Source organism: Procambarus clarkii, chromosome 24 (genome assembly GCF_040958095.1).
Source record: "Procambarus clarkii isolate CNS0578487 chromosome 24, FALCON_Pclarkii_2.0, whole genome shotgun sequence".
Taxonomy (NCBI): Eukaryota; Metazoa; Arthropoda; class Malacostraca; order Decapoda; family Cambaridae; genus Procambarus; species Procambarus clarkii.
Window position 1 is genome coordinate 46,057,496 of NC_091173.1, and position 13,224 is coordinate 46,070,719.

Genomic DNA, 13,224 nt, shown 5'->3' on the forward strand with positions numbered 1-13,224 from the left:
TTATTACCTCCCACTACACGACACCAAGGTTTTTTTTCAAATAGTTACTAATTTCCTCAAATAATGCAGACATAAATAAATCACTCGTTAATCATAATGATTATGATGGAGGAAGATGTCTACTATGTCAACTACCTGCTCTCTTGCTCTTAGGTTATGATATCGAGAAGCAAAAGAAAGGTATAGTGTCATTTTCATTTTTCACCTCTGATTTACCATGCAACTGGGTTATTCCAACTTCGGTCTCTGTCTTTTCTGAAATGGTACTTGCACTTGCAAGTACAGAAAAGCACTTGCAGAACAAACCTATCTAAAATGTGTTGGGTTTCAGACAGTTCGATCCCAACACATATGGGGGGCCTGTCCAGGAGTGAGTAGAGTACTGTTCAATTCATGCTCCACCAGCACTCATTGCCTCGCCCGGTGATTCTGATTGGCTAACAGAATTCCCGCCACCGGACGTGCCACACCACGTGCTTGTTACGAACCAGAATTCCTCGCCCGAGCACGGAACAGTGAAGTCCACGCCATCTATGAGTTCGCTCCCGAGAACCCCACAACTTGGACAACGCTATCTAGTGGTGACAGGATATGCCAGCAATAGGCGCTGGATTCCTGCCCTAGTCGGTTCGCGAAGTAGCCGCTGCTGACCTCAGGTGAGGTGGCACTTAGTCAGTGAATGCCATCTATGGAGCGAAGAGGTGGACGTTTGTGTCTAAGCTAGTAAGTGAAGTTTTGTTTTCTTAGTAAGTATTAAATAACAGTAATATTATTTTATTTACTAAAGCAAAAAAGGAAAGAATAAGAGTGTAGTATAAATATACTGTATACAGTCACCCAGGCCGCAGAGCTGGATTAGACACGCGTGGACAATTTTAAGCATCCTAGAGAATATTATTTTAAGTTGGGAGTTGTTATTACTATTTTTTTCTTGACTCAGTTGTAAGAAAAAAATTCACCAGATAAGAGATTTCTTGAAATTTGAGGGTAGAAAGGAATCGAAAAATTTAATTTAAAAAATTTAATGAAATCTCTTTTCTAATGTATTTATCTCTTACAACTGAATCAAGAAAAAAATTAATAATGACAGCAACTCATAAATTAGAACAATTTCTTGAAGTTCTCGTTCTATGTAATTTTTGGCATAACACAGCTGATTTTTTTGTCATCATAAGTTTTTAAAGAAATTTTCATGCACATCCCAGGGTAGATGACACAAAAATCAGCATGAAAATTACCTCTGCTGAAGACATTGAAAAACTACAAGCAGATGTCAACAAAGTTTTCGACTGGGCAGCAGAAAATAACATGATGTTTAACAGTGATAAATTTCAGGTACTCAGGTACGGCAAAAATGAGGATCTGAAACATAATACAGGGTACAAAACACAATCGAATCTTCCCATAGTAGAAAAACAGCATGTCAAGGATTTGGGAATAATAATGTCCGACGATCTAACGATTAGGGAGCATAACCAAGCAAATATCGCGTCAGCCAGAAAAATGATCGGATGGATTACGAGAACTTTCAAATCCAGGGATCCCATCACAATGGTTGTACTCTTCAACTCACTTGTGTTGTCCCGTCTCGAGTACTGCTCAGTACTCACTTCCCTCTTCAGAGCAGGAGAGATTGCTGAAATAGAGGGAATACAGAGAACATATACGGTACGCATAGACGAGATAAAACACCTAAATTATTGGGATCGTCTCAAAGCTCTCCAAATGTACTCTCTAGAAAGGAGACGAGAGAGATACCAAATAATATACACATGGAAAATACTGGAGGGTCAGGTCCCAAATCTACACAGTAAAATAACAACGTACTGAGGTGAACGATATGGAAGAAAATGCAAGATTGAACCAGTGAAGAGCAGAGGTGCCATAGGCACAGTCAGAGAGCACTGTATAAAAATCAGGGGTCCGCGGTTGTTCAACGTCCTCCCAGCAAGCATAAGAAATATTGCCGGAACAACCGTGGACATCTTCAAGAGAAAACCGGACGGGTTTCTAAGAGAAATTCCGGATCAGCCGGGCTGTGGTGGGTACGTGGGCCTGCAGGCCGCTCCAAGCAACAGCCTGGTGGACCAGACTCTCACAAGTCGAGCCTGGCCTCGGGCCGGGCTTGGGGAGTAGAAGAACTCTCAGAACGCCATCAACCAGGTATCAACCAGGTAAGGTGCCGACCAATGACTGTACCACATCCCTGGGTAAGGTGCCGACCAATGACTGTACCACATCCCTGGGTAAGGTGCCGACCAATGACTGTACCACATCCCTGGGTAAGGTGCCGACCAATGACTGTACCACATCGCTGGGTAAGGTGCCGACCTGTGACTGTACCACATCCCTGGGTAAGGTGCCGACCAATGACTGTACCACATCGCTGGGTAAGGTGCCGACCTGTGACTGTACCACATCCCTGGGTAAGGTGCCGACCAATGACTGTACCACATCCCAGGGTAAGGTGCCGACCTGTGACTGTACCACATCCCTGGGTAAGGTGCCGACCAATGACTGTACCACATCCCTGGGTAAGGTGCCGACCTGTGACTGTACCACATCCCTGGGTAAGGTGCCGACCAATGACTGTACCACATCCCAGGATAAGGTGCCGACCTGTGACTGTACCACATCCCTGGGTAAGGTGCCGACCAATGACTGTACCACATCCCTGGGTAAGGTGCCGACCTGTGACTGTACCACATCCCTGGGTAAGGTGCCGACCTGTGACTGTACCACATCCCTGGGTAAGGTGCCGACCTGTGACTGTACCACATCCCAGGGTAAGGTGCCGACCAATGACTGTACCACATCCCTGGGTAAGGTGCCGACCAATGACTGTACCACATCCCTGGGTAAGGTGCCGACCAATGACTGTACCACATCCCTGGGTAAGGTGCCGACTAATGACTGTACCACATCCCTGGGTAAGGTGCCGACTATAAATAACTAACCATGTTGATTTTAGTGGGTGTTGTCTATCAGTCTGGGGGCCAGATTCACGAAGCAGTTACGCAAGCATTTACGAACCTGTCCACCTTTTGTCAATCTTTGACGGGTTTGTTTACAATTATTAAACAGTTAATGAGCTCCGAGGCGCCAGGATACTGTTTATAACAATAACAACAGTTGATTGGGAAATGTTCATGCATGTAAACTGTTTAATAAATGTAACCAAAGCCGTCAAAGATTGAGGAAAGATGTACACGTTCGTAAGTACTTGCGTAACTGCTTTGTGAATCCGGATCCAGGATATCACTGCAATCGTTCTCTGCTGACGATAGACAAAAACTGGTCGATGCTCGTTTGTCTAACTTAGAAAACCTTCACTTTGTCATCTTAGCTATTGATACTGATGCTGTTTAAAAGGAGAAAACCTACACATTTACACGCTTGTATTCTCTATAAAGCATGTTAATGTTTACGCTTCCTTCCATAGTGCACATGTAAAGATTCATTAATTGTTAGGTCAGGTTTTGGTGAGATCGCTGTACAGTTCCCTCGTTCTCACCCGTAATGACCAGTGAGCTCTACACTATGGATACCAGCCACCAAAATGCCTCCTCCAATTACAGGTCATTGTCCTCTAGAGTTAAGGGGCCCGATTCACGAAAGCACTTACGCAAATACTTACGAACGTGTACATCTTTCCTCAATCTTTGACGGCTTTGGTTACATTTAATAAAAAGTTTACAAGCATGAAAACTTGCCAATCAACTGTTGTTATTGTTATAAACAGCCTCCTGGTGCTTCGGAGCTCATTAACTGTTTAATAATTGTAAACAAATCCGCCAAAGATTGAGAAAAGATGTACAGGTTCGTAAGTGCTTGCGTAAGTACTTTCGTGAATCTGGCCCAAGGTTTTTACACTTATTGTGGAGTAAACCCCTTTAATTTAAACGTTTGTTCAAGCGTGAGAACGGGCGAGATTTTTGGAAACAACCGAAATTAATGTTCACAATTATTTTAACGAAGCATTCTACTGTTCTTCTTTAACATAAATTTTTGTGCCTCATTTTTCTCTATGTCCACTTACAGTTGTTTTTTTATTATCTTTAAAATGATAGCCTAAGCATTAATTTTTACACTGAATTGGTATCACTAGATGGATGCGAGTACTTAATTAGCCGAGTTGGTAACACTGGGGTGTTGACTTTGGTGGAGCCTCAGCCAATGGCCGGTCATATGTGTTGATTGTGTTGTTGTGAGCTGTTGTGTTGCTGCTCCTCCTCCCACCTTCAGTGTCACAACGTGAGCTGAAGTGTGTTGACGTATTTAAATGAATATTCTTCAGGGAAGACTATAGTTAAACTGTGAAAATAATTTAGGGACTGTATAACCAACTGCTTTAATAACTTTGTGTAGATATAGTAGTTGCCAAGTGCAGTAGTTCTCTTGGAGTGAGCAGAGTGTATTTATTCTATTTGTGAAAAGACACTGTGATTTGTGTAATTGTGCAGTATAAGTAGATAAATATTAAAATGGTTGTAATTATTTGCCGACGCTGTATGGAGGAAATATAATGTTGGAGGGAATGTACGAGGCGAACAGCTGGTACTGCTTCTCGCGGTCTATGCACGCTGTAAATACTGCCTTCCTTGCCAAGTGATCTTTCTTTATTGAGCAACTCGTTGGTGTTTGGTGTCTTGCAGGAATGGCATAACAGTACAGTGGATGACACATTTAATCTGGTGAATGTAATTTTGGTCCATCTCTATTATGGGTTAAGTTGGCTTCTGTGCTGACCTTTCAATAACGCAGCGTTGAAACGACAAAGTAATTGCTGGTAACGCGCCCCGCCAATGGCAGGGAGTTTGTACTATTTAAATATACATTGATGTCTGGATTTATCGCTGACCATTAGGCCAGTTCTTGACAATGCGACTTGTGTGTATTTAAAATATATACCACCACGTTCTTAGTCGGTCGGCTTGTCATTGTAGGTGGACTTAGTGTTGTGAAGGTAATATAACGACTGTGTAGTTGTAAGTAGGCGGAGTTTTTCCCGTCAGGTTTTGGCACGCTTAGTAAAGTTGTATATACACCTAATGACAAGTGTGGTATTTGTATATCTATCGGATCTAAATTTAAGTTTCAGGATTCCAGTATTAACTTGCACGGCATTATTTACAGATTATACTGTGCTCCCTGATTCTTGCAGAGGCAGGTGTTGCATAGTTCAGTATGTGGTGTGGTAGGTCTGGTGACTGTTAGATTTCTATCTGCCCAAACATCCCCACCCAATGAGCGATGACTGGTGGCGCTAGTTACGCTCCATTTCCCTCTTTTAAGAACATTAATTTTTCCGTTTGAAATAACTACTTTAATTGTAGTTTTAGAGTATAGTTGTATTGTCGATTTATATAATTTGAATAGAAGTGCAGGAACTGGTTGAGCTTCGACATCTCTCCCCACCCTCCCCGATCCACATAGTCTACCCATCTTTCATAACATTCTTCACCTAATACCCTTACCAACTAATATTGTCATATCCCCACCCGCCATCCCTGGCGTCACATAACAGGTCACCGGCCGACACAGCCCTGACATGGGGCCATGTCACACATCCACAAATAATCCTCGCCATCAAATTGTAAACACGTTTATTAAAGTACTGACACTTTACCTATCACTGTAATGCCTGACATAGACCAGGTATTTTCATGACTTGACTGCCATAACGACCCGTGTAGTTGTACCTAGGAAGATGAATACGGAGCTGGCTAGTGGTCACGAGGTGGAGGACATGAGCGAGGAGTGGCTGGCCAGGATGGAGCAGGAACAGACGCTCTACAACAAAGGTATGGTCCGCCTCAGGCCCGGAGGCTGGCTACCCGACGCTCTTCACCAAATATGCTGACGCCATCTGCAACTACAAGATGTAATGTCTTTATTGTTACTTTGATGACACTTGAATATGGGTAATGTACTTGGTCGGGAGGGTGGTGGGTGAACGGTGCCTAGATCACTCTCCCCCTGATATATATATAGTGGGTGTCAAATGTATACACTTAGTATGTTCTCTATAATGTATACTACAATAATGTTTCTCTTCAGTTCACTGAAGGTGACGTACTTGTGATGGGAATGCCCAGGTCTGGGACGACCTGGATGTTGGAGTTGGTGTGGACGAAGCTTCACAACCCCGACCTGAACCAGAGGGGCAACCTGCCCATCTTCATCAGAGCACCGCATATACAGTATGACACATTCTTGGTTTATCAGTGTGATTGTCTTGGTAACGCCCGGGACTAGGGCTATAATTACTGTATAGTCTGATTGCTCCTAATAAATCGGTAGGTGTGGTTGAAAGATTTAATTAGTGTTTAGCTGCTTAGTTCTAAATGAGCCCCGGTTTAGATCGCATTTATGGAAGACTTTTTCGGAATGGTAGTTCAGCAAGCTGCAGTAAATTCGCTAATTTGCAGACGTACCTTAGAATAGTTCCCCTTTAATTTTGAAGACCATGTAATATTAGCGAAGATCTTGCAAAAGTTCTTTAAAATAGTGTTTATAAATATTCTTAACCTATTTTATCTTGGCAGAAAATAAAAATTTTGCCAAGACTTTTGGCACCTTTTTTTTTTTTTTTTTTTTTTTTTCTCTCTCGATGACATTTCATAAAACGGTTACTCCTGCTTAACACTGCACCGGATGTGGATAAAATGATGTGGACAATTTTGGCTGCTTGAGATAAGATCTGTTAATCAGACTGTGTGAAGTATTATTCCTTTTACCATTTCCTGTGTTTGTACTTTACGTTGGTAGAATACAAAAGATGGGTTGTTCAGTGGTGGTTGTTCAGATTAGTGCTAGCAAACTATTTTTTTTTTGGGGGGGGGGCATTATCTGGGGAAAGCGCAAATCCATTAAGACTATATAGCACTTGGGAAGGTCATCTTGATGATTTCAGAGCTTTTCTAGTGTCCTCGTGGCCCGGTCCTCGACCTAGGCCTCCAACCCCAGGAAGCAGCCCAGTGACAGCTGACTAAAACCCAGGTACCCTATTTTACTGCTAGGTAACAGGGGCATAGGGTGAACAAAACTCTGCCCATTGTTTCTCGCCGGCGCCTGGGATCGCACCCAGGACCACAGGATCACAAGTCCAGCGTGCTGTCTGCTCGGCCGACCGGCTCCCTAGACAGGTCAAGATACATTTTTGTGAGCGTTTGTACTTGTCTGTAATAAAGCCTCGCCCCAGCTTGATTTATTAGTTGCAAAAAAGAGGATGGGAATTGTAAATTAGTCATAAGAGTGTTTGAGGCGGTGCTGGGCGAGGGGAGATGCCACCTTTTATATATGTTCCTGTGGACACGAGGGGGAAGGGGGGGGGGGGCTGGCAGACTAAATACTAGTGGTTGCAGGAAATAAATGTCATAAATTTCTTGCTATATTAATACTGGTTGGGATGCTTACCCTGGCTTTACGGTTAAATGCATTTATGAAGTCACTAAAGCCTTTCATGAAGGCTTTAATGACTTTCAATTTTTGGTATATTTACCAAATTGGTATTTGGACCAATCTTCATGATTGGCCCAAATACTTTGGCTCAATACTGTAGTTACATAAAATAGGTCATGCATGTGAAGCAATCGCTTCGGAGGTCTTGGGTAAATATTTATAACACTTGGTCTTGTGTGTGTAAGCAAAATGATCATGTCCGACTCTGGTGATTGGTTCTCTTTGTCAGTGTTGGATAATTCAGTTTAGCATTGATGCTAAACTGTCCTAAATTAATTGTTCACTCGCACACTACATTGTTGTTTTCAGGAAATGGGACCTCTGACAATTAAACCCGTCCCCCTGTATTGGGACGAAGGATGACAATAGCACGTGCATATGTACAACCTAATTAGAAAAGTAGGGATCAATACTATTGAATTTCGATAAATAAACTTTTCCACTGTAGTTGCAAAGACAAATTAACCTAACCTTTCCTAGGTCTCTTACGTGCAATCGGAGGTTTAATAAAGTAAATGTTATACTAGGCATTGGAATACGTTTTTAAATGTTTCCGGACAATAGTACAAAGTTCTACCTAATTGCTTAGAACGTCAATCTTTGTACTATGGTGCACATGGTTTTTGTAACTCTTTAACCAGAGATTAGGTTGGACACAATAAGTAGTTAGGGACTGATATCCTGTGACAGAATACAGGCCCTGGGTATAAGTCATATAAAATTTGTAACGTGAAGCATAATATTGTTTTAAGATGGTGACAGTTTTGTGACAATAAGTGTTTGGCTTAAATTTCTTTATTACCTCATGATTACCACATGTTTGTGCACGTGATGTTAATGTGTGCTTGAATATGTGAAGTCTTGTGTTAACTGTCGGGTGCAACATGCTGAGATTAGCAAAGAACCATTCATATATCGGTTGCAATATATGAAGGATCCTGTATTTGTGCTTCTGGATGGGTTTATATAAAGAAATGTATTGCTAGAACTTATTGCATAATTGGTGATTTAAGAATAAACTCAAATGTATTTATTCTAAAGCGATTAAATTTAAGTATTTCAGCTCTGGGTAGGTGTAGTAATAACAACAACAACAACAAAACATTTCCAGTTTTGACATGATGATTGACAGCAAGACCATCAGAAGCACTGTTGACAATCCTCAGCAGTTCACAGAAATGTTTCGTCAAATGTGTCCAGGCAAGAAGGTAGAAGACGGAGTGTTTCTGCAGATTAGCGAGGCTCTACCTGCTCCGAGAGTGATGAAGACCCACCTGCCCAGCACCCTCCTTCCGCCTAGCCTTCTTCAAACCACAAAGGTCCGAGTTGGTTACTGTTCTAATGGTTTTATGGGAATAAAATGGTTGGATTTGCAATCACTGCTTCATGAAGCAAGAGTCGTACGGTTTGTAATTAAACGATTAGAAGTATTAGTTAAAATACAGCTACTTAAGATAAATATTGGTAAAATGTTCTCTAATCCTGCCGTTTCTATTCCTTCATTTGAAGTTTTTTTAAGTCTCAATCTAAATATTGACAAGACTGTTTTCTTTAATAATTGGATCAAATTTTAAACGTGAGAGCCATGTGTAGTGGACATGTATAGACCCTTTCCTCTCCCTCCTTGAGCTGCCGCCACTTGGGGTTTACCTATTGCCTAGTTTGGTTTATCCAATAACCCTGCTCGGCCGAGAGCCAGTGGTTTTTATTGCTCGATAAAACGGTGGGTACAAGACGTGCAGGCTTGCACACACCCAGCTTGTCTCGCTCACTGCCGTAACCTGTACACTTTAGGATACTTTCCCCTTTTGTTCTAAGATTGGAAGGAGGTTGGAAAGTGAGACTTTTATAATGGGCAGTGTTTTCTGGCTATCTAGTCACTCTACTTTTCACTGGGCGGTTCGTGCTCATCAGTGTCGATCGGATAAGTAACAGTATTTTGTTATTGTCAAGAGTCGGCTAACTTAAAGGAAAAGTTCCAAGTAGAATGGGCTATGGAGACCCTAAGTATAAGCTCTTCCAGATCCATTATCTGGATCAGTAACTGATACTAAAGATCTGGGGGATGCTATTTGGGTTTTCATTGTGAATTTCAGCCCCGAAGGGCTAGCGGTACCAATTATGGAGCTGGTGGGTTAGTGTAGCCCTCCAGGTTTTCAGTTTTCTGTTTGCCTGAGACTTTGGCTGATCAGTGCTGTCGTTGAAGTTTGGTGAAGTGACCTCTTCGAGGTCATCTTGTATCAAGTAGGTGTGATATTTGTGGTGTGGCGAAAGACTCCTACTAAAATTTCCTAGTCTGAAGAGTCTGTAACATACGTAGTTGGTGTCTTTAATCCCGCAGCCCTGAGGTAGGCTCGGGTGTCGTGGATTAGTGGTAGAAGCTATTTCAGGAGCATTGGTGTGCTGTTAGAATTTGTAAACGGCACGTCTGCTGGCATTACTGCCGAGATAGTGAATGGTAGGAGTGTTGGGAACTGGAGAAGGAAATACTGTTTGTGCCACCCGGGCCTTGGGTGGTTCTAGTCTGTTATAGTTTTCGTGGTCGATCTGGTGGTAAGTCTGTAGAGTGGAAGTGAAGGCAGTGAGACTTGCGACCAGGGCGGAGGGTATGGTAGCAGTTGTGGCAAGCAGAAAGGTCATCAGGTACAACAGGTGTTGGGAGTACATTCGCAATTCTACCGATTGATTGATGAAGATTAAGCCACCAAAAAGGTGGCTACGGGCATGAATAGCTCGTAGTGGTAAAATTTAATCGTCGGGCTGCTATCGCGGGGTTGACAGTATTTGAGGGTGTCCAGCTGCTAGATGCCTTTTTTTTACCATAAGAGTGGCAGTGTTGATGGCATCAGTGTGGTTACGGAAAGATTCGAGTACTCTTAAAGCTCCTCTAAGGTCGTTGGTTGCTTCACATTCAAGATGGCGGCGAAAAGTGACACTTGTGATTGTTTGGCAGACGGCTGCACTCTGTCGGGGTTCACCAATCTCCCAGTTGCATCTGTAACCTAGACAGTAATCTACATAACCGAACTGCTATTTACCTGTGGATTCCTTTTGGATATTTAATTTTTTTTAACTTGTTGTTCTGAAGATAACATATTACAGAGGGCGAACATTCTGCTACTCTGGTGTAGATAAGCTTTGTTGAGATGAGCTTTTTGGTGATAGTCTTTCATGTACTGTAGGCTGGGTTGGATTATAATCAATGGATGACGTGTTGCCAATTTAGCAATTTCATCAGCTTTCTCATTTAAGGGGATTCCCACATGGGACTGGGATCCAGTTTAGGGTGATGTTGAGTCTTTTGCCTTTAGTGACTGCTCAGATACAAAATGTTGGTAATTATTTCCACGTAGTCTTTCCACTGCTTTTTTCCTAATATTTGAAGTGCAGCTTTCGAGTCTGCACGAAACTCGAAATGCCTATTACACAATCGCATGTGCGAATGCCTGTTCGTCAAACGGCTCGGATTCGGGTTGATGCTGGTCCTTATGATTTCCAATATGCCTTGTTTACTGTCCGTGCAAAGAGCAGCGCCAGCACACTCATATTGTGTAAACCGATCCGTCTGTGAAGTTGTGGGTGGGCTCCTGCTACTGGAATGCTGCACATTTGCTTCTCTATGATGCGCTTTAGGATTGTGGGATTGTAGGTTTCCTTTTTAATCAGGAAGACCTTTTATTACTATTTTGAAGGTAGGCTCCTCCCATGGCGGGGAAGAAGTGTAACTTGGGTGTGACTTGATCACGCTATCAAAAATCATGCTTTTTAATTATGTTTAGGAAATTTCCCATTCTGGCAGGCCAAGAGTTTCCGTTTTGGCAAAGTCCAACCTACAAAGGCCTGCCGTACTGGGACTGGATTAGGGGAAATAATTATTTTGCTGATAAACGTAGCTGTTCTTTAATAATCGTTCTTGAAGAGAGGGCAAACCCGTTTCCAGTGTAGTTTAAAGTTTAGTCCACATACGGGCTCCCAGGGCAGTTCTCGTAACATTGTTTGGAGCAATTTCAAGCTTTTTAAATTATTGGTGTGATACTTGAGTGAAAGGTACGGCATAGTGGATTACTGGTCTGACTGCCTGTACATCGTATGTGCGAAGGACTTGCAGATTGGCTCCTCCAGAGAGGGAGGTTAGTGACCTGAAGATTGCTGTCTGAGCCGCTGTTCTCTAAAGTGACCTCGGCATTAAAATTCTTATGTCCATGATTATTCCTATATACTAAGTGATCACCCGTTCAATTGCTTGACCCTGTACTATGAGCTACACGTTGGGCTTCGCCTTTATTATGGACATGGCTTTTGTCTTTGGGGTTGAGTTTGATACCAATCTGCTTTGCCTCTTCAGTGATGGTCTAAGCATTTGGGTGCAAGGCGCGCCTCGTCCCTTCCTTTTCTGATGATGACAGCAGTCTGCGTAGTTTGGCAGCCTGCAGTGTTGTGGGAGTTTTAACCTCTATTCTTTCCAGTAAACAATTGAAGAGGAAGGGGGGGGGGGGGGGCTAAAAATGCCGCCTTGCGGTGTAACATTTTCATGTCCCTTTTTTTATTATGATTATTATTATTATTATTATTATTGAGAAACTGTGCCATGAAGTGTCTCTTGCTTCTGAGACAGCTTTTAGTCCAGGAGAGCAGGTTAACTTGGACCTCTTCATAAATAAGGCAGCAGAGAATAGCAAATTCAAAGGCTTTCTCGTGGTCCAGGAATATCGGCCCTCCTGATCTGTCGTTAAAGTGAGGTAACAGTTGTAATACAGTCCACTGAGCCAACCTCTCGTCTATAGTCATACATACCATGGTGCAGTTTAGGTATTTTCCACTAAAGTCTGTTGAGTGTCATTCTGTTGCCTGTCTTTGCTGCTCAGCTTTGGAGAAATGGGCCTGGGTTTTGCTGAATCTTTGGGTTTTGGGATCGGTACCGTTTGCTCTATTAAAAGCTCTAATTTAGTTTTAGAAGTCCAGGCTCGATTAATTAACGTAAAGTGTGCAGCGTCTCCCTCTGGGCAGAGGTTCAAAATCATTTTATAGGATATTTTGTAGTATCTCGGGGATGTATTCTTGGAGTTTTTATTAGTTCAATTGTGCTCGTCTAGTGTGTAATGGTTATTAGTGTCAAACTTCTGCAAATGCTGTAAAGATTCTGTGCCATCTTTCTTCCGGTCTGCACTGCCAGAACATCTGCAAGTTGAGTACTGGCTGCTTTCTGCCTCCTGGTTGCCAGTACTTCCGCTTCTGATGCGGATCCTTAAGGTGTGGGGCTTTTAGGTGTTTTATTTCCTTTGGCCCAGTGGATTTGCTGCCACCTCTAAGGTGGTCATTCAGATGTGAACACCATTCTAGCCACTTTCGTGTTTATTAGCCTGGTCTCTTGCTGCACATGTTCCTTGACCTCACAAAGTCCTGTTGTGGTCACTTGGCTGTTTTTTTTTATATAGCTCCATTGTGCTGTTGAGTCAGAGTTCTAACACGTTTGCAATAGTACCAGTAATCTTTGGTGTCTGAATAGTTTTTTCAGTGGGATAGCGTTTGTGTGCACTTTGAATTGCATCAGCAAAATCTTGTTCTGCCCGACTTAATGTCTTTGGGAACATATTATTTTCTATGCCACTCTGAAATGGTTTTGAAATCGGTCCTTAATGTCTTTGGGAACATATTATTTTCTATGCCACTCTGAAATGGTTTTGAAATCGGTCCCATTTTGCTAAAACAAAGTTAAAGGCTTCAGATGGAGGTGGGGTCTGTAGATTTAACTTACGATCA

The 13,224-nt window shown here is 42.5% G+C and overlaps 1 protein-coding gene across 7 annotated transcripts in view; it reads left to right on the plus strand.

The window, feature by feature from the left end:
• The first annotated feature begins 2,872 nt into the window (after positions 1 to 2,872).
• LOC123749948 (sulfotransferase 1A1-like) overlaps positions 2,873 to 13,224 on the plus strand; it is a 29,984-nt gene continuing 19,632 nt past the window's right edge. Inside the window, exons 1-4 of one of the 7 annotated variants that reach the window (XM_069330437.1) lie at positions 2,873 to 4,264; positions 5,697 to 5,804; positions 6,061 to 6,203; positions 8,576 to 8,783. In XM_069330437.1, the coding sequence (XP_069186538.1) occupies positions 6,085 to 6,203; positions 8,576 to 8,783 (327 nt within the window). In that variant the 5' untranslated portion in view covers positions 2,873 to 4,264; positions 5,697 to 5,804; positions 6,061 to 6,084. Of the gene's footprint in view, positions 4,265 to 5,696; positions 5,885 to 6,060; positions 6,204 to 8,575; positions 8,784 to 13,224 lie in introns of all 7 variants that reach the window. The other 6 variants (XM_069330433.1, XM_069330434.1, XM_069330432.1 and 3 more) reach the window with 6 other exon arrangements.